The sequence below is a fragment of the Balaenoptera ricei genome, chromosome 10, assembly GCF_028023285.1.
Source record: "Balaenoptera ricei isolate mBalRic1 chromosome 10, mBalRic1.hap2, whole genome shotgun sequence".
Lineage (NCBI taxonomy): Eukaryota > Metazoa > Chordata > Mammalia > Artiodactyla > Balaenopteridae > Balaenoptera > Balaenoptera ricei.
Window position 1 is genome coordinate 59311917 of NC_082648.1, and position 22610 is coordinate 59334526.

A 22610-nucleotide genomic window follows, 5' to 3' on the forward strand; every position below is an offset into this window, starting at 1 on the left:
TTTAAACTTTCACTCCGGTTAAATTATATTGATCCTAAGCTTTTATCTCGGATGTCCCTCCAAAGGGATTTAACGAGAATCCCGAGCGCCAGCCACCACTATCCCCGGGGCTCGCCCGCCCCTCGCCCACGGGAAACGCCCCGGGGCGGGGCGGGAGGACCCCGGTCGGCGGCGGGTGGGGCCGGGCGGAGCTGCCTCCCTCGCGGGGGAGCCCCCGGGCTCGCCTCAGCCCTGCGGCTCCTGCCCTCCGGGCAGCTGCCCGGCGAGTCCGCGGAGCAGCGGCAGGCGGGCGATGGAGACTGGGAGACACTGGGCGAGAGGAGGCGGGGTGGGGGAGGCGGGGAAAGCGCGGGGGCGGAGGCTGGCAGGGGGCGCTGGAGGCAGGAGCCGCCCGAGCGCTCCGAGCGCCCGAGGGTGCAGGAGGCTCTGAAACCGCGGCAGCGCCGCGAGCCTCCGGGGCCCGGGTGGCTGCTGGGCGGGGAGGTGGGGGGGCGCTGCCGCCGCCGGGGGCGTCGCCGGCCTCGGCCCCTTTGTTCTCGCGCGCTCCCCCTGGCCGCCCACTCCCCTGCTGTCGCGCGGCGGCGGCTCCTCCCGCCCGAGGCAGTCGGGCTCGGCGCCGGGGGCGGGAGGGGGCGGGGGGAACGTGCCTGCCGCCGGGAGTGGGGGGCGATGGCGAAGCTCCGGGTGGCTTACGAGTACACGGAAGCCGAGGACAAGAGCATCCGGCTCGGCTTGTTCCTCATCATCTCCGGCGTCGTGTCGCTCTTTATCTTCGGTTTCTGCTGGCTCAGTCCCGCGCTGCAGGATCTGCAAGCCACGGCGGCCAACTGCACGGTGCTGTCGGTGCAGCAGATCGGCGAGGTGTTCGAGTGCACTTTCACCTGTGGCGCCGACTGCAGGGGCACCTCGCAGTACCCCTGCGTCCAGGTCTACGTGAACAACTCCGAGTCCAACTCCAGGGCGCTACTGCACAGCGACGAGCACCAGCTCCTGACCAACCCCAAGGTAAGGACGCCCCGTGAGGGATGCCTCGCTCCTGCGGAGATCTTGAGGTTTGCGGGGGGAGCGTCAGTGTTAGACCCTGCGCGGGGTGGCTCGGAGTATGCTCGCGTTACCAGGAGGCGACGAGGCTTCGCAGGCTATACTCAAACCAGGAGTAAGTACATCGGAGAGCCCCGGGCCCCCCGGTCCTTCAGGCGGGTTTGTGCACGGCGACCCGTGCATGGTGCCCCGAGGCTTTCTTTACACACCTGTCTTGCCTGGTCCCAGATTTTGAGGCCTTGGCCCAGCTTAGGTTAGGGCCCTAGAGGACTGACTTTGGAGAAATGCAAGGAGCCAAAAGTTAACTTTTTCTCCGGTTAAAGCCAGTGCGTAGCGGGGATACACCTACTCCGGCGCATGGTCAAGGTCCGAGCTCCCACTGGCCGCGTCCAGAACTCGCCTTGGGAGGTGCAGGGAGTCTTTTAGCCCCTTGAAAGGTGTTAGAGGTTTCCTTGCCTTTTAACTCTAGACAGACGTTTTTAACTTGTGGTCCAAAGATGAACTTTCGTGGGTCGACAAACAACGTGGAATCAAACGCGAAATTCTGCGTAGATCCATTTTGGGCGGGTACGGCGGACTCCTAGTTTTCATGAAATAGATTCTCAGACGGGTCTAGAGGGAGCCTAGTGACTCTGTGTGTCTAGAAACAATTGGGAGCCACCTGGGAAACGGTAAAACTTTCTGAAAATAGAAAACCCTCCGTGAAATGTACCGAATATTCCTTCCTCTGCAACTTTTTTCGTTCTCACAAGCAAAAACGAAAAAACCTGGTTAAGACTCGAGGGATGGAGAGCAGAGAGAGGGACACTCAGAAAACTGTTCCCAGTGGAGAAAAAAACTTATAAAAAGTAGTGTCCTCAGTGTGTGAACTAATTGAGCTTTGTAGTACACCTGATTTTGCAAGAAGGATTTTCTTTCGTTTTTTCTTTCTCCTCTTGGCCTTTTTTTGCTCTTCTTGTTGCTTAACTATCAAAGTAAAGATGTTTATCGTCTTTGAAGTTACTGGCATTTTCCCTCTTTGTGAGAGCAGTGCTTGAAGATCAAGCAAGAAAGCAGTCCAGAAGGGAATGAGTCTTGTGTACACAGGAACAACTTTGAGTGTGACAGGATATAATTATATCAATCCAAAGAAAGAATCCTATATCAATATTTTACAAGTATTTAAAATAAGCTTTTCATTTCTCTACAGTAAACCTCTTGTTCTTGTCACCTAAACAGTAAATTCTTGAATTGGGGAAATTTTAAAAAAGGAATTCCTTTAAAGAAAAATATATGACTTCTCTTAAAAAAGATGCCCTTGCTGACAAAGGAAGAGGACCTTAAAAATGAAGATAATATATAAGCAGTAAATATAGAAATACAGAATTTAGATAGAGTATAATATTCAAAGTCTTGAAGAAGCAATAATGTTTCAAAGACAAATGTGGTAAATTAGTCTGCTCAATGCTCAGGAATTTCAAAACAAATTGCAGGGTTTTAGAAACATCACTTTTTTCAGGATTAAACCATTAATATAAAAGAAAGGCGTCAAAAAGAAATAGTGATTTAGAAATTATATGGTAGTTCATCATTTAAAAGGTGTTGTTATAATTGGTGAAACATTGCTAATTAGTTTAAGATTGTGGTTCAGGCACTAATAAATTACGTACACGTTTTCCAGTCAGTGGCTAATATCTAATCAAGACATTGAGAAGATAGAATTTACTACATAAAGGCTGCTTCACAATTTCCAGGTAATTTTGAAGAATCTGACAAAAAAAATAAATTGGGATTTAGGACATAGATTTTTAAATCACTTGGAAGGAGGGGTAGTGCTTTATATGTAATCCTAGGATTCGATATTTTTCTTTTTTTGTTGCAAATAATCAGTTTTCTTCCAGTGCCAGTTTGGATCCTGGCAACAATCGTTTTGAATAAGTATCTGAACAAAATAAGATATTATAAAGTAAAGTATACAAGAAATGACAGAACTGCAGAAAGATATGTTAATGTTACAGAAAATGATGAACAACATCCCATTCAATTTAGTCAAGGTTTCCTCGGCCAAAGCAGTATATATCTATTTATCCAAATTATGATTGCACCGTACCATTTATAGAACATAAGTGTGTTCTTTTGCAGTCACTTTTCGACTTTTGAGCAATGAAGTGCTCAATTTGGAAATTCTCATAAGCAATTAGTGATGGAAAAATTCAGCTCAACCAAAATATTGTGCCAGAGTCCAGTACGTAAGCAGAATGTTTCCACAGTGCCTTTGCAATTAGGCAATACCCACGGCCCGTTGCTGTTACATCTTGGCTACCCAGACCTTACCTTTTTATTGAAGGCCTGGGTGCCCCACCAGAATGGTGCTCCATTCTCTTTGTAGAATGTCTAGATTCCCTACAGTGTCCTGGATCCTAATCACCTTCAACTTTCTCTTCTTCATGGCCCACTACCACAAGAAGCCATTTGGGAAATCTCTTTTTAGAAAAAGAGAACAAGGACTTTCTCCCCTCCCTTGAGTTTGCTGCATTAGATACAGTAAAAAGCAGGGAAGGGGAAAGAATATTGCACATATCTAACATCTTAAGCCATAGACTGCTAAAGAAGACAGTGTGAATAAATTAGACCTTTGACTAATAATTTCTTTAAAATATCTTTAAGTCCTATTCAACTTATGTTTTGAATCATATCCTTGTTTCTAAAGCAATCACTGTATTCAGCCATGTAATATAGTACTCAAGTCAGTTATCCTAATTATCAAGTCAAGTCCTAATTATCCACAGGGCAAGGATCTGCTCTTTGAATTGACCGTAGCAAAATCTAAATTTGGGGTCAGCTTCCTCTGGCTACTGTTCTCATCACTGCCTTATCTCTTTGTGACTCACAGTTGTGTGTGCTAAGAGGTTTGGTTCTCATCCATGGCCATACATTAGAATCACTGGGGGAACTTTAAAAAGAAATTCTGGGGAATTCATGGCAATCCAGTGGTTAGGACTCAATGCTTTCACTGCCGAGGGCCTGGGTTCAACCCCTGGTCAGGGAACTAAGATCCTGCAAGCTGCGTGGCACAGCCAAAAAAAAAAAAAAAAGATGAAAAGAAATTCTGATGCCTGGGTCCAGCCTTCAGAGATTCAGACTTGGTCTTGGGTGGGTCCTGGGCATTGGTGTTTTTAAAAAAGTTCTACAAGTAATTCTAGTCTGTAGACAGAGTAAAAATAAACACTGGCTTAGAAAATGTCCTCATCTGTTGTGCAAGAAAAGTAAAATAAGAACTGAAAGGATTCATTGTGATTAATATTTGTGTGTTTGGGTTAAAAGACGTTACTGATGCTACTGAACATAGGGAGTTGGTATGAGAGGAGGGACTCAAATTCTGAAGGATAAGAAGAGAATCATTTAAAATTAGTTTAATGTAAATGAAGTGAACTTATGCAGTTCCAAACATTTAAAATTGGTTTAATGTAAATGAAATGAGCTTGTGCAGTTCCAAACATTTGCTTTTGCCTCATTGATTACATTGGATTGCAAAGAAAAGATGAATTTTTAAAACCAGCCTCTTGTATATGGAACAAGAGAGCAGGTGATTAGAGGCTATATGTTTTATTTTTGAGTTTCTTTCTCTGATATGAAAAACCTAGAAAGAGAGGACAAACATCTATTTCTAAGAAACCAGTACTACTATAAAAGTAAGAGAAACACATTCAAGAGAATAAAAACTTAGGCAAGAACTAGAAGAGGCTTCAGGTTTTAAGTATATACCCTGAAATTGGATATAATGAACTACAGGGAATTGTGGCTTAGTTACCTTCTTGATATCCTACACATCCATACTAGTGTGCCTCTACCCCCCAGCACACACATACTTCCTGTGTAGATGGTGTGGTCTGCTGGGGTTAATTTCTGAACTCCATCCTTGAATTAAATGTGCAATACTTTGTGCTCTAGGGAGGTCCATCATATCAAAACTAAGTAATAAAAGGCTCATCTGAATTGTGACAGGTTGTCTACAGTCTTTATTTCTCCATGAAAAAGTGGCTTACTGTGGTTGTTTTTCCTCTGGTGATGATATGAAGTAATATTGGGGATGTACATAAAATTTAATTCCACAAATACTTCTTCAGCATCTCTTATGATCAGAGAACTGGGCAAGAAACAGGAGGACATACAAAGATGAGTTCATGCATTTAACAGATATTTATTAAGTGCCACTTTGTGCTGTGTGTGTGTGTGTTTCCAGGTTCTAGGACTGGAATAGAGATCAGCACAAAGTCTCTGCCCACATGGAGCTTACATTTTAGTGGAGAGTGACAGACAAGAAATAGATTTATAATGTAGTATCATGTAATGATAGGTGTGCAAAGAAAATTCAAGCAGCATAAAGGTATAGACAGTGATAGAAGGAATGAGGGCTCCTCTTTTGCATAGGATCCATCAGGGAGGGTGGCTCTGATGAAGTGATATTTCCAGAGACCCAAAGAACACGAGAGGATGATCAGTGGCCTAAGGGACATAAGGGAATGAATCATGTGGCTATCTGGAGAAAGAGTGTTCCACAACAGCAAGTGCAAAGGCTCTGAGGCAAGTGACTGCCAGGCCTGTGTGAGGAACAGTGAGGACGATAGTGAGTAGGCAGAGAACGGTGGGAGATGAGGCTAGGGCCTTATAGAACATTATAAGGACTTTGGATTCTAGGCTAAGCATGATGGTAAGCTATCTGACATTAGGCAGGACGGAAATAGAATCAGACTCAGACTTTTAAAAAATTTAAATGATCCCTCTGGCTGCTGAGATGAGAACAGAATGTGTGTGTGTGCGCGCGCGCGCGCGCACGCGCGCGCACAAGATTGGAAATAGGGAGTCCAGTAGGACAAGCGAAAGGTGATGGTGACTTAGATCAGGGAGTAGCATTGATAAGGTCCACTGATGGGTTGGATGTGAGGAATGGGAGAAAAAAGAGTCGAGGATGACTACAAGGTTTGTGGCAAGCACAACTGGGGATGGAGGATTATTTTATTAGATCGGAAAACTGGAGGAAGAGTAATTTTGGAGGCGTCTGCATGAAAAACAAGGGTTCAGTTTTAGATATGCCTAAGTGACATACAAGTGAGGATGAATTCTTGAGTTTCTTCCCTCAAGGAGATCATTATCTAACAGAGGAGATAAGATATCAAACAAGGCAAAACCTCAAGTTCTACTGGGAGGTGCAAACAATATGACAGAAACATCTAGAGTGGAATGATTAGGGGGAAAGCTTCCTGGAGAATGAAGCATTTGCCATGAAATTTTGAGAATGAATAGAATTTTTACCTTAGGAGGAAAGGTGAGGAGGAATGAAGAGAACATCAAGGAAGAGAAAAATGCCAGGAGCAAAGCTGTGGAGCTGTGGAGTATGGGCTGTGTTGGAGGATCAGCAGGTAAACTGGTGTGGCTGGAACCCAGGGCACAAAGATCAGAGCCCTGGGGGTAAGACAGGAGAGTAAACTGGGGCCAGTAATGCAGAGGTCCTTGACAGATAGGATGGGTTTGGTGGACATTGGGAAGCCATAGTAGGAAGAATAATGCCCCCTACCAAGGATGTCCACACCCTAACCCCCAGAACCTGTGAATATCTTATGTTACACAGCAGAGGGGAATTAAGTTTGCGGATGAGTGAAGTTTGCTAATCAGCTGACCTTAAGATAGGGAGATATCCTGGTGGACCAAGTATAATCACAAGGGTCCTTAAATGTGGAGGAGGAGGTCAGAGGGATGCAATCTGAAGAAGACTCAACTGACTGTTGCCAGCTTTGAATACAGAAGGAGGACACAAGCCAAAGAATGCAGGCAGTCCCCTTTTCCAAGGGAGTGGGGAAAGGCAAGAAAATGGATTCTTTCTTAGAGCCTTCAGAAAGGAATATAGCCCAGCTGGTGTCCTTATATTAGCTCAGTGAGACCCATTTTGGAACTCTGACCTTCAGAATTGTAAGATAATACATTTGTGTTGTTTTGAGCCACTAAATTTATGCTATAGCAGCAATAGGAAACTAATACAGAAGTCAAGGAAGGCTTTTGAGTAGGTGACTAATATGATAAGATATTTGAAAACTTGGTCAGATAATATCCACTTATATTATAGCTCTTTAGAAACAATCTAATCTGCAGGCTGCTAGGATTTTCCTGTCTGAGATTACTTATCATAATCCTTCCCTGACATCCATTTGTGGATGCTTTTACGAAGATCTCAATTATTTGTAAGAACTCCCAAAATTATGTATCTCAAACTCTAATCAGAAACTTTTTACTTTTATAAGAGAGATTTGTGATGTTACAATATATTTCAGTTAAAGTTTGGAGGAAAAATGCATATATTTTATCACAGACTTGCCTCAGAATCATGAAGATTTTTTTAGTTGTCAATTTTGTTTATCTAAAATGTTTTTGGTACTCATTTATGAAGGAAGATGTCAAGTTTTATTTACCTTGGGTTTAAAATTTTTTTTCGCGTCTTTAGCAGAATTTCCTATTGAGTTCCTAGATAAACAGTATATTTATATTACAATTATCATAAATATTCACGGTAAAATACTGAACAGAATGGTTGTTTTTTTTTTTTTAAGAAATTCACGTTCTTTTATTTATTTATTTATTTATTTATGACTGTGTTGAGTCTTCGTTTCTGTGCAAGGGCTTTCTCTAGTTGCGGCAAGTGGGGACCACTCTTCATCGCGGTGCGCGGGCCTCTCACCATCGCGGCCTCTCTTGTTGCGGAGCACAGTCTCCAGACGCGCAGGCTCAGTAGCTGTGGCTCACGGGCCCAGTTGCTCCGCGGCATGTGGGATCTTCCCAGACCAGGGCTCGAACCCGTGTCCCCTGCATTGGCAGGCAGATTCTCAACCACTGCGCCACCAGGGAAGCCCCAGAATGGTTTTTAATATTACATATGTTTCTTACTAGTCCTCATGCTGTGCCTTTGGTATTCTCTAGGTCACATAAATCAATGTGTAAAAATTTGTACTTTTGAGTTTTAGTAATACCCTCTTTTCTTTTAAAATAAACACTGTTATAAAATTGAAAACTGGAATTCCCTGGTGGTCCAGTGGTTAGGACTCGGTGCTTCCACTGCAGGAGGCACAGTTTCAATCCTTGGTCGGGGAACTAAGATCCCACAAGCCATGTGGCATGGCCAAAAGAAAAGGTGGAGGGAACTATGTGCTTATTAAATTATTTAAATTTATGATCATTTTTGTAAATAAACTAATCAAGCAAACTTGTTTCATGTATTTGCTTGGTTGAGTAGCAGAATCCAGCAGATTGGGTCACTAGAAGTTCTCTGTATACCGAAGCACATGTGAAGAAATATCCATTCATCTAAATTCTTCTGTGCCATTCATCTAACTGATGCAGTAGACCAAATGGACTTTGAAACCTTATCCAATGTCCAATTTACTAGTTATAATCTAACAATATTGCAGCAGCATATATTGATGTTGTATCTCATTAGCAGAAATTAAATCCTAGAAAATTACATTCTAAATCCTAGGAGTTTAATCCAGTTTTTCCTGTGTAATAAATATATTTATACAATTGTCTTTATCGACACAACTTTATTTTAAAATAGTTCTTAAGAATGGAAAACCAGACAATAATACTGCTTAGTGAGAGTAAGATCTATTCTGATTATAATTACCTGTTTCCTCTGTTACAAGGAGAGAAATGGCAAAAGAAAATCATCTTTATCTCTCTAACACCAGCTTCTATTCTGGAATCTTTTGTTTCTATCAATGGTATCGTTATTCTCTGGTATTAATACTTTTTCAATTTTCACTGCCACTATCCTGGTCAAAGATATTATCATTTGCTTTGATTATTATAGTATCTCTTCACTAATCTCCTTATATCTAGTCAATTTCTTCCTCCAAACCAATAGTTCTCAAAGTGTGAGCAGTGGATGAGAAGCATCAGCATCATCTGTGAACTTGTTAGAAATGCACATTCTCAAGTCCCATCCTAGACCCACTGAATCAGAAATTTCACCCTAATTTCTGATTTAGTGGTTCTGTGTTGAATTCAAGAATTTATACAGTAAAAAAGTATATAACTACCAAGCTAATAAGTGGGGAAAATGAAATAATATAAAGCAAGCCATTTAAAAGAATGCAATAAAAGAGAGTAAAAAGAATGTAGACAGGTAGAATAAATTTTTTTTAAAAAAGATAGATTTAAACCCAAATTTATAATTATATTAAATATAAATGGACTAGCTTCCAATTAAAAGGTAGAGATCATAGACTGGAAAACATACGCCATACAAACATCAACCCCCAAAAAAATGAAGAAAGAAAAGCTGGAGTACTTGTATTATATGAAATACAGTAGACTTTGAAGCAAAAAAATGTTACTAGAGATAAAAAGGGACATTTCATAATTATAAAAGTTAATTCAACAAAATATAACAATTCTATATTGGGAAGTGCCTAAAAATATAACCTTGAAATACATAAAAACAAAAAAATTAAAGCAGAAATATATAGAAATATCTCAAGGGAGAAATATACAAGTCTATCATGATGAGAGATTTTTAACACACCTCTGTTTGTAACTGATAAACAATCAGACAAAAGCAATATCAATACACACCCAGCAGATTTGAATAACATGTTTAACAACTGACCCAATTGACATATGTAAAATAGTATATCCAGTAGCAGCAGAGTGCACATCATTTCAAGTGCCCACATAACATTTCCCCAAACCGATCACATTCTGGGCCATAAAGAAAGCCTTAACAAATTTCATAGCAGTGAAATAATAAAGATTATATCCTCAGTGAAATTAAGCTAGAAATGATTAAATTTTACTGAGAGACAGAGAAGATGTGGGAAATTCATCAGGGAAAGAGTGACCTTATGAATAAATGATGCTTGAGCAATTAGCTCTACGTAAAAAAGAAATAAAATGTGATACATACTTCACACCCATAACAACAAATTCCAAATGGAATAAAACCTAAATGTGAAAAGAAAACTATAAAATTTTCAGTAGTTGGAATAGGAAAATATCTTTATGACATAGGCCTAAGAAATATTTTCTCAAATAAGGCTTAAAGAACAAATCATAAAAGGAAAGGATTGATACATTTGAATATGTTAAAACGATAATTTCCATATGACTAAAATTATTGTAAACAAAGTAAAAATGTAAGCCACAGACTAGTAGAAGATAATGGTAAAACAAGTAATCAACAAAGGACTATCCAGCATTTATGAAAATGTCTACAAATCATTAAGAAAATGACATATGACATAATGGGAAAATCAGTGAAGGTTATGTACAGTCAATTCATGAAAAAACTCAAATGGTCAGTAAATGTGAAACAATGCTGTATTCCAGTAATCTCAGGGAAATTCAAGTGACAATAATGGAATACCGTTTCACACCCATCAGATTGGCAAAACTTAATGTTTCATAAGACCAGATGTTGGTGAGGTTTTGAGAAAATGTTAAATCCTACTGATTGCTGGAAAATTGGTTCAACCACTCAGAAAAATAATCAAACATATCAATAGTATGTGTAACTGAAGTTGTGCATACCTGACAACCACTGTGACAATCAAGTGAAGTGACAACAAGTTCACTTCAAGGAGTTTACCCTAAAAAAACTGTAACACATATTCAAGGAAGTATATATGAGGATTTTCACTGCAGAACTGTTTGTAGTAGTGAAAAAGTAGAAACAATCTAATTGAATTTATTAGGATATTGGATGGGGTACTTTATTTATTTTTCTTTTAAAGAGACAGCCTTTATTTTAAGGATTTTTACATTGAAGACTTCAAAAAGTGGTAGGTTTTTAGAACTTATTGACCTGCATTTAAAAGGAACTGTTGACAGAGTTTCACCGGAAATAATCTGAACAAGCGGGAAAATACAGTTAATACTACTGAAACCTACTAAAATAATTCCAGGACATATGGTTTATCCGACATAATGATACCTCTAAATACTGCCATTGATATGAAACTGACTGCTTCTTACTTTTCTAAACACACAGTGGTATAATTAACAATATTCAATCACTTCTGTTCTTTCCTGAATATATAAAAATTAAAATACCAATTAAAAAACTAATATATTCTTCTCTTTAAATGTTTCTTACAGATACAATTTCAATACTTTCATTCAATAGTGGTGTGGTTTAAGAGATTTTTCATTCACCAGTCAAACAATCCACCCAAAGGGAACTGATAGTCTGTAGGTTCATAGTGCAAATAAAGAGTTTGGGAATGCAGCAACTGACTTTTCTAAAATACAAAACGGATAAAATTCTTAGAAGATACATTCAATAAGCTCTACTAAGTAGCTGGCCACAAAACTAGAACATGTGATAATCTTCCTGGTGAATTCAGTGGGACTCCAGATGTTTCCAAACTCAACTTGAACTCTCATCTTCAGCTTTGTGTTTTGCTTTTCCAGTTTCACTAATGACAGAAACATGATCCAAATCCCTGAAGTATTCATTATAGTCAAGGGCATATCCTACAACAAACTTGTCTGGAATTTCAAGTCTAACAAAGCCTGGTCTATATCCAGCACTTCGAGGGGTCCTTTTCACCAGCAAGCTTGCAACCTTGACCATCTTTGGATTATGCTGCTTGACCAAGGAAAGCAAGGTTTGCATTGTTTTGCCAGTGTCAATTTTATCTTCAACAATCAAGACATTCTTTCCAGTTAAAGTTGAGGGATCATCTCCACCAATTACTTTTATGTCACCTGTTGACTGGTAATTACAGTAGCTCTTCAGTCTGATAAAATCTACAGTTATAGGTATAGATCTATCACTATTTCTGCTCAGTGCTTTGATGTAATCCAGCAGGTCAGCAAAGAACTTATAGCCCCCCCTTGAGCACACAGAGCACCACGATGTGATGGCCTTCCATCTCCTTCATCACATCTTGAGCCAGCCATTTGGTCCTGTCCATAATTAGTCCATGAGGAGTAAACACCTTTTCCAAATCCTCAGCATAATGATTAGGTCTACAACATAAATCTAGGTCATAACCTGGTGCATCATCACTAATCACGAAGCTGGGGCTGCGAGTCACCATAACGGAGCCAGCTGGCTCAGGCTGACGGCAGTCTGCTATTTTTTTAAATTAATTTTTATTGGAGTATAGTTGATTTACAATGTTGTGTTAGTTTCTGCTGTACAGCAAAGTGTGGGCTACTTTAATAGGAACCTCATAACAGTAACCTAAACAAAGGAACTACTAGATTTTTTTCTTTTGTAAATGTATGAGCTTGTAAGCAGTCTGTGGGGCTGTGCCATTCTGATCTGGAAGGTCATTCAAACACCCAGTTTCTTACTGTCTTCTTGCTTTACCGTCCCTTAGCATGGTTTTCCTAACTTTATCACGTCTGTCTGCCTTTTAGACAGTGAGAACAGTGAAAGATAAAAATAAAAGGCAGGCAGCTTCCTTTAAAATATATATATATATTTCAAATATTGTAATATTTGCCCTTTTAACGTGTACAGGTTTTTGGTGTATTCACAAAGTTGTGCAACCATCATTGCTAATTCCAGAATATTTCCATTCCTCCCAAAAGAAATCTCATGCACATTACTACACACTCCCAATTCCTCCAGCTTGGTCATGGTATATAATCCTTTTTATATGTTCCAAGATTTGGTTTGCTAGCACTTTGTTGAAGATTTTTGCATCTGTATTCATAAGGTATATTGTTGTGTAGTTTCCTTTTGATATCTTTGTCTGCTTTTGGTATCATAGTAACAGAATGAGCTGGGATGTATTACCTCCTCTTCATTTTTTGGCAGAAGAGTTCATGATTTTGCACCATGGTCAAGTGGGATTTATTTTAGGAATGCAAGGTTGGTTAAACATAATAAAATCAATGTAATACAACATATTAATAGAATAAATGACAAAAATCACATGCATGTATATGCAGGAAAAACGTTTGACAAAATCCTTCCTTGACTTAAAAAATCAACAAACTAGGGATAGAAGGGAACTTCGTCAACCTGATAAAGGGAAACTATGAAAAACCCACGACTAATGATGAGAGACTTATGATGAGAGATCATAATGATGAGAGACTGAAAGTTTTCCCCCTAAGATCAGGAACAAGACAAGGATGTCCATACCTGCCACTCGCGTTCGACATTGTACTGTAGGTTTTAGTCAGGACAGTTAGGCAAGAAAAAGAAACAAAAGACAGCCAGATTGGAAAGGAAGAAATAAAAGTATCTCTATTCACAAATCACATGATCTTGTATATAGAAACTCCTGGAGAATCCCCTAAAAAAAAAAAAAAAGCTACTGGACCTAGTAAATTCAGCAAGATTGCAGGATACAAAGTCAGTATACAAAACTCAATTATATTTTTGTACACTAGCAATGAACAATCCACAAGTAAAATTAAGAACACAATTCTATTTACAGTAGCATCAAAATAATCAAATACTTAGGAATACATTTGACAAATTTAACAAAAGAATGTAAGACTTGTACCCTGAAAACTACAAAACACTATTGAAAGAAATTAAAGAAAAACTAAATAAAGATATCCTTTGTTCAGAGATTGGAAGACTGAATATTGTAATGATGGCAACACTCCCCAAATTGATCTATAGATTCATTACAATTCCTATCAAAAACTCAGCTGGATTTTCTTTGTCAGAAATTGACCAGCTAATCCTGAAATTCAGATGAAAGTGCAAGGGACCCAGGATAACCAAAACAATCTTGAAAAAGGAGAACAAAATTGGAAGACTCACACTTTCCAATTTTAAAACTTACTAGAAAGCTATAGTAATCAAGACTGTGTGGTACTGGCATAAGGAATAGATTCCAAATCTATGGAATAGAGTTGAGAGTCCAGAAATAAATGTATACATTTATAAGTAATTGATTTTGACAAGGGTGTCAAGAGCATTCAACAGAAAAAAAAAGTCTTTTTAACCAATGGTGCTGGAACAACTGTTCATACACATGCAAAGGAGTGAAGTTGGACTTCTACTTCACACCATATACAAAAATTAATTCAAATTGATGAGAGACCTAAATATAAGAGCTAAAACTATAAAGCTCTTAGAAGAGAGCATAGGTGTAAATCTTTATGCCTTTGAATTAGGCACAGTTTCTTAACATGACACAAAAAGCACAAGCAATCAAAGGAAAAATAGATAATTGGACATAATCAAAATTTTAAAATATTTGTGCTTTGAAGAATACCATCAAGAAAGTGAAAAGACAAACACAGATACATTGTTGGTAAGAATGTAAAAGATTTGCAGCTGCTTTGGAAAACAGTTGACTGTTCCTCAGAAAGTTAAACAGAATTACATATGACCCAGCAACTCCATTCCTAGGTATATACCCAAAAGAAATGAAAACACATGTCCACACAAAAACTTGTACATGTCTATTTGTAGTAGCATTATTCATAATAGCCAAAATGTGGAAATAAATCAAATGTCCATCAACTGGCGAATGGACAAATAAAATGTGCTATATCCATGCAAGGAATTTTATTTGGCTATAAAAAGGAATGAAGTGTTGATACATGCTACAACATGATTGAAAACGTGCTAAGTGTGAGAAGTCAGCCACAGAAGATCACATATTATACAATTCCATTTACATGAAATGTCTAGAGTAGGGAAATCTATAGGATGATTGGGAATGATAGCTAAAGCGTACGTATATGGTGTTTTCTTGGGGTGATAAAAACATTCTAAAATTGATTGTGGCGGTGGTACACCCCTGTGAATCCACTTAAAAACATTGAATTATACACTTTAGAGGGGTGAATTGAATGGCATGTCAGTTATATTTCAGTAAATCTCTTACCAAAAAATAATGTTGATGGGAGATTTACTTTGCAAATTTGGCATTTCAAATAACTTGTAAAGAGGTTAAAACTTCCCTACTATTTGGAAAAATATGCACTTTAAAATATTAATTTTCCAAATAAAATTTATTTGCAAAATACTCAAAAATTATTTAGAAAATATTTAGTTAAAATAAAATTATAATTTTGATGGAATACATTTTTAATGTACAAAAATAAACTATGAAAGTACTAAAAATATAGATGAATATTTACATAATTTGGGAAGTGGGCAAAGCCTTTCTAAGGCTAACGAGCAAAAATCATAAAAGAATACACTCATTTATTTAATGACATAGTAAGAAAAAACTTAACATATTTTTTAAAAAACATTAAAATTGAAAGAAAAACGACAAATTTGGGAGAATAATTGCACCATGGTAGAGCAATAATTCAAAACTCATTATGTGAAGCTGTCTTAGCAATAGATGATCATCCCTTCAGTATAAGACTAAGTGTGATGGTTAATTTTCTGTGTCAATTTGACTGGAGCTAAGGGATGCCCAGATAGCTGGTAAAACATTATTTCTGTAATGAGAGAAATCCCAGAAATGTTACTTTAAAATAAATGCTCTGTGGAGCACACAGGGAACGACTAGAGAATACAACTGAGAGGATCAGTGTGTTGAAGATGAAGCTACCTACTTGAGAAAACCATAGAGCGTTGTATACCCACCTCACCCATACCAATTTACGTTGCCACAATATTGAAGGAATGGAAAGCCTCTTCTACGGTTCGTGTTCCAGGGACCATCTTAGGTTTCACTAATTGTGTTCAGGGCAGAGCTGCACACATAGCAGAGCTTTAGAAGCTGCCTGGTATAGTGGGAAAGGCTGCGGTGTTGAAATCGAGATACCTACACCTGAACCTAGGTGTGCACCTCTGGGCCAATCATTCAACCTTTTTTTTTAAACAATCCCTCAATTTTCTTTTTCTTTTTTTTTAAAATTTATTTATTTTATTTTTGGCTGCATTGGGTCTTCGTTGCTGCAAGCGGGCTTTCTCTAGTTGCAGCGAGCAGGGGCTACTCTTCACTGCGATGCGCAGGCTTCTCATTGCGGTGGCTTCTCTTGTTGTGGAGCACGGGCTCTAGGCGCACGGGCTTCAGTAGTTGTGGCACGCGGGCTCAGTAGTTGTGGTTCGCGGGCTCTAGAGCACAGGCTCAGTAGTTGTGCGTGGGCTTAGTTGCTCTGCGGCATGTGGGATCTTCCTGGACCAGGGCTCAAACCTGTGTCCCCTGCATCGGCAGGCAGATTCCCAACCACTGCGCCACCAGGGAAGCCCCCAATCACTCAACCTCTTGATCCTCAGTTTCTTCACAGACTGAGGATTATTGATAATATAGGTTATAGATAATATATGGATAAATATGATCCAAGAAGGTATAATTGATTAATACTTGTGGAATAAATAAACCTTGGCATTTGCATTTGTAAATAATTACTGAGGCATCAAGTAGGGAAAATTTCACAGACAAGGCAAGAGTTTAGGGACTTTGTCACAAACTTTGTAATATCGAGACAACAGCTTAGTTTCTGGTATCTCAATATTTCCAACTCTCCATTCCTTAATCTTCATAGCTGGTAGGAAAATATCTACTTGTACAAATCTTCTACAGGTTGCATTATTTTAAAATATCTGTAGAATCATTAATTCAACAGATGTTTATGGAGGACCTGCATGTGGCAGGCACTATTCTAGGTTCTGGGGATGCAGTGGTAAAAGAAATCCCTGCTGGGTTGGAGCTTACTTTCTGTGCAGTTGTCGGAGGGCTTTACACAGTACTGGGGGTGGGTGTGTGTGTGTGTGTGAGGATGTGCATGCACTTACTGCTTAGTTCCGAGGTGGCATCCACCTCCTCCATCCATTGAGCTTTCTTTCTCCCATGCCCATGTGAAGTACTGAATGTCTGTTTTCTTCTGGTTGATGTCAAGCACCTTGCCCTTCAGTGTTTTTCAACAGATACTTATTTGATTTTGCAGAGCCGCTAGGTGGAAAATTAACAACACAAATTTATGGCATTAAAATTTTGCAGAGCTTCAAAATTTCCATTGGAGGGAGTTCCCTGGTGGCCTAGTGGTTAGGATTCCGGACTTTCGCTGCCATGGCCCTGGTTCAATCCCCGGTCAGGGAGCTGAGATTGAGATCCCACAAGCCGAGCAGCACGGCAAAAAATTTAAAAAAATAATTTCCCATTGGAGATTTATTGAGCATGTTCAGGGAATGCAGAATTTTTTTTCAGAAAGATAAGTTCAGATATGAATACTCAGCAAGTTTAGTTACCAAAGACATGCTCTCCAAAAACACAAAATTAGAAACAAGAATGAGGGAATAACCGTAAATATAGGAAAAGTTAAAATAATTTCAAGTGAATACTTTGATCAAATACAATGCCAGTAAATTTGAAACCATAGGATGATATGGTAATTCTCTAGGATAATACAAACTTCCAAACTAAAACAATCTAATAGTGATTAAAAAAAAAAAAGTAGACGAATTACCATAGAGGAAATGGAGAAAGTTCTCAATAGAACTACTATTGGGACTCCTCTGTCCCAATCCCTTTTGGCATCCAGAAACAACCGTATTTAACTATTTTTGTTTTCTGTTTTTCCTAGTATTTACCTCCATGTTTCTAAACAGTAAGCTCTGTGATGTATATATTTTATTTTTTTGTTTTTTGTTTTTATTGGAGTATAGTTGCTTTACACTGCTGTGTCAGTTTGATATATATGTTTTAGACACAATTGCCTGCCTATGATTGAATCTGAGGATTTAGCTTTCTTACACCATCCCATTCCATCTCATTTTTCCTCCCTTCATCCTTTAAATATCATAATTTTTGGCTAAATTAGCACTGAATGCTTAACTTATTTTAACTATGTATTGTTCGTTTTTATTGCAACTTTTTATGTTCTTTGAGCTGATAATCATCCCCTTATAATATTTTCTTACTTCCTTGTATACCTTTCTCTTACTTTAACAAAATTCTCCCACAGAATTGTAAAACTCCTTTGCATACTGTTTTTCATATACTTATTCATAACACGTAACTATTTCATTCTACTTTTTTCTCTTTTAAAAAAAACTTTCCTGGCATAACTTTTCTGAACTCCTTCAGCCTACTGCCCCAAACCGAACTTTCAGCTTAGGTTGCACCTTAGGTCTGCTCTGTCTCTCCTCTGTTAGGTACTCTGTTTCCTTGACCCCATGCCTTCCTCTTTATACCTTTGCTTTGGTGGAGTACATCCTCAAGTAGCTTCCTGAGAAAGGGTGCATGGGAAGTATACCTTTTGGATCTTATGTATTGTTCAGAGTTCTGTTTCTGAGGCTTTAACATACTCTAATCTGTTTACTCAAAGTGCAATTTATTATTTGTTATCTAGTGCCCATAAATCAGTGTAGGTCTATACCTTCAACATCATGCCTTTCAAGAGAAATAAGCAATCAGAAGTTCTGCTCAAAGTTATGCTCAAACTGAGCTCAAATTTTTTCATCCATCGAAACTGGTCATAGGCTTCAGGTACTCCCTAGCACACTGCAGAGTACTCCTGGAGGTATGTATGTCTTGGTATGAGAAAAACAAGCCCACATTAACAACTGCACATTAGGACAAGTTGGGGAAAGCCGCAGTACAAAAGAGAAGGTGCATTGGGAATGCGAGCCATTTTCTTGTGAATCTTATTTGCCTGCAGGACCTGCTTTAGCCCTGAAAACCCCACCTATATGTCTCAGCGGGTCAAATAGCCCAGTATACAATGGATAACATGCTGACTGGGTGTCCCATGTTCAGGCATTCAGTAACAAACCAAGAGTTTCTCAAAAGGAGGATAGTGATTTGTCAAAGAAAGCATGAGTTTGATTTGTGCTATCAGAGCTCTCTACAGGCTCCATCTATCCCTCCAATCTGAAACAGACCCCTTGGATACCGTTGGAGGCCCTGGGCCACAGAAGTCAATCAAGAGAGCTTTCTGTAGCCTGGAGTGCCTGGAGCGGGTTCTCCTGCTCTGGCTGCCACTGAAAGCTGGCAGGTAAATGGGTTACTCAGTAAGGGGTCAGAGGAACAATCCCAAATGTGGGTAAATGTTTCCTCCAAAGTATAAAGGATCCATCAAGCATTGTGCCTCTTTTTTAGTTTTAAGGAATGAAAGGTACAGCAATCTGTCTTTCACTTTGAAGGGGATATCCAGAAATTCCCTGTGCCACGAGACCCCCAGAAGCATCACTGAAATAACAGGCTGCTGCATTTCCCACCCTCTGGCACACCTGTACTTTACCAAGGAATCTAAGGCAGTTTGTACTCCCTGATTTCTGATCAGCATGATCTCATCAATGTACAGACAGTATGATGTTCTGTGGGAGGGCGACGGGTCAAGGTCCCTGCACACTAGAGCATGACGTCCAGAGAGAGTTGAGGTAGACCTGAGTAAGACAGTAGAGTCTACACTGTCTCTGCCAGATAAAAGCAAACTCTCTCTGGTGCTCTCTGTCAAGGATGGAGAAGATAGCATTTGCCAGGTCAGTCACCATAGAATAGGCTCTGGAGGTAAGTTTAATTGCTCCAATAAAGAGACTGTATCTGAAACAGCAGCTGAAAGTAGAGTTACCACTGATTCATTTAACAATAGAATAGAACAGTCATTCTCCAAGACTTGTATGTCTTCTTCAAGAGCCAAATAGGCAAGTTAAACATTAATGTGGTAGGAATCCCCACTCCTGTAATCTCTGTGACTTCCCTAGGGATGCAGTAGTGGTTTACTATTTGGGGAGGAAGGAGGTAGTTTCAGTCATCCACCATAATAGCCTTATCTCCATGGGTAAAGGAAGTCAAGGTAGAAATTACGACCAGTGTGAAGCATGTATATTGCATTTATACATTTAGAATATCAACCACAGGAGAGTTCATGGACTCACTGGACCCTTTTTTTTTTTAATTTATTTATTTAATGTATTTATTTTTGGCTGCGTTGGGACTTCATTGCTGCGTGTGGGCTTTCTCTAGTTGTGGTGAGCGGGGGCTACTCTTCATTGCGGTGCGCGGGCTTCTCACTGCGGTGGCTTCTCTTGTTGCAGAGCACGGGCTCTAGACGTGCGGGCTTCAGTAGTTGTGGCACACAGGCTCAGTAGTTGTGGCTCATGGGCTCTGGAGCGCAGGCTCAGTAGTTGTGGCGCATGGGCTTAGTTGCTCCACAGCATGTGGGATCTTCCCGGACCAGAGATTGAACCTGTGTCCCCTGCATTGGCAGGCGGATTCTTAACCACTGCGCCACCAGGGAAGCCCCACTGGACCCACTGTGACATCAACTTAGGTCAAAACTCCATTTTCCCCGACCCCATGAGCTCACATTCTGAGCACAGTCATACTTAGTGTCCCCAGGGATTAGGGTTAGCACAGAGCCAGTGTCCAATAATACTCTAAATGGCTGCCCTTTCCCCACTGCACAGCTACTCTTGTAAATGTTTGCATGTTCTCTTGGGAAAGGGTAGGAGAAGATTTTTAGTAGGCATTACTTGAGGTGCTGCCACAGGTCTTTTTCAAGGATAAGCAGCCTCTCCTTCATTCAAGGAGCTTTAGGTCTGGGGACTGGGTAAGGAGTCCTGTCTTAACATCATGGTGACTCATTGGACTCCACTTCATCAAACCTCAGGTTTTTTCCAGTATGTAGATCAAGGAGAACCTTAAAGGTTTTCCACATTTTTAGTCCTATGGGTCCTATGATCTCTTAGTCACTGTCAAAAATTATCATTGATGGATGAAATCATTTTTATTATGCTCACAAATTCTGTGGGTCATAAGTACAAACAGGGCACAATGGGGACAGTTTATCTCTGCCCTGTGATGTCTGAGGTCCTTGTAGAATACTCGAAGGCTGGAGGCTAGAATCATCTGAAGGCTCATTTACTCTCATATCAGAGAGTTGATGTTGGCTGTTGACTGTGGGGCCTTGGTTCCTCTCCACACAGGCCTTTCCATGTGATCTCTCTGCATGGGCTACTTTGGGCTTCCTTACAGCATAGTGTCAGAATTCCAAGGGCACGCATTCCCAAGAGAGAGATTCAAGCAGAAGCTATGTCCTCTTTTCTGATTTAGCCTTAGAAGTCACATAGCATCACATTCTCTGTAATCACAGGCTCATCCATGTTCTAGGGAAGGGAAACCCACACCCCTGAATAGAGGAGTGTCACTGTCACATTGTAAGAGCATGTAAAATAGGATGGATATTGGTGCAGCCATCTTTGGAAAATACATTCTGCCACAAATAGGAAGCATCAGTTTTTCATCACCCCCATCTATCAATCCTGGTTCTAGGGACTTATGGACAGGGCTTGTTGGTTTCATTCATGCAGAAATGATGTTGTAATATTTCATTAAAAATATATGTATATACACATATACACACATTATGAGCCTATCTGAAGGCATGCATGAGCATTTAAGATGTTTTGTTTTATTTCTGTGTTCTGTGTGGTCGTAAGAGGATTGGCCATCTCCTCAAGGATTTTAAATTATCATCATAAGCCATTGAACAAATTTTTACATGTACTGCCATGCTTAATAACTATTGAGCTTCTTCCAGATTAAAACCTCTAGTTTTGGTCTGACTTCTATTTAGATTCGACCTCTATTTTTGGCAAAGACACTGTATTTTTATTTTCCAGCTCTAGAGCTGAACGAACTGTTTTCTCTTGAAAGTGGAATGTTGTTCCAAACTTTTCTCAGTTTTAATAATATCACCAACTTTAGCAGTCTACTTGAATCCGGAAGTTAAATGAATAATGTTACATTACAAAAGTGCAGATGTAATACCAACACATAGTAATACATTCTAACTAAAGGAGCGTTGGGGGTGGGTGGGAATACTCTGCTGGAGGTATTGAGCAGTTTTTCACAGGAGCATGCAAGGACAGAGGAACAATTCTGCATGAGTAGTAGTTCAGATAATTTGGGCATTTTCCAATGCCGTCTCCCATGCCACTCTCCTTCAAGCACATTAGATGATTCAGTCTTTCTGGAACATCCATCACATTCCATTTCTTCTTCTTGGACTGTCACCTTCCCAACCCATTCTCTGAGAAGCAAACTCCTGTTCAGCCTTAAAGACACAATCGTGTCACCTCTTTTGTGAAGCCTTCTCTTATTCCACCCCTCCCCTCCCGAAGCCAAAATGTTCGCTTCCTCTTTTGCAATCACAAAGCACTTCGTGCATATGCTACTATTACTGCACTACATGCTCCTGGGAGGGGAGGAAGAAGAGGGGTTGGGAGTAACATCTAATCTTTGTATCCTGTACTCAGCAATCGAGAATGCTTTATTGGGGCTTCCCTGGTGGTGCAGTGGTTAAGAATCCACCTGCCAATGCAGGGGACATGGGTTCGAGCCCTGGTCCGGGAAGATCCCACATGCCGTGGAGCAGCTAAGCCCGTGCGCCACAACTACTGAGCCTGCACTCTAGAGCCCACGAGCCACAACTACTGAGCCCACGTGACACAACTACTGAAGCCCGCACGCCTAGAGCCCGTGCTCCGCAACAAGAGAAGCCACCGCAATGAGAAGCCCGCGAACTGCAACGAAGAGTAGACCCCGCTCACCGCAACTAGAGAAAGCCCACAGACAGCAACAAAGACCCATTACACAGCCAAAAATAAATAAATAAATAAATGCAGGTTCCTAGTCCTACCGAATCAGTCTCAG

The 22610-nt window shown here is 40.1% G+C and overlaps 1 protein-coding gene and 1 pseudogene across 1 annotated transcript in view; one reads left to right on the forward strand and one right to left on the reverse strand.

Moving 5' to 3' along the window:
- Positions 1 to 460: 460 nt before the first annotated feature.
- KCNMB4 (potassium calcium-activated channel subfamily M regulatory beta subunit 4) overlaps positions 461 to 22610 on the forward strand; it is a 68787-nt gene continuing 46637 nt past the window's right edge. The window contains exon 1 of the mRNA XM_059934693.1: positions 461 to 1005. Within this exon, the coding sequence (XP_059790676.1) occupies positions 670 to 1005 (336 nt within the window). The 5' untranslated portion in view covers positions 461 to 669. The remainder of the gene's footprint in view (positions 1006 to 22610) is intronic.
- On the reverse strand, positions 11435 to 12110 carry LOC132372794 (hypoxanthine-guanine phosphoribosyltransferase-like; annotated as a pseudogene).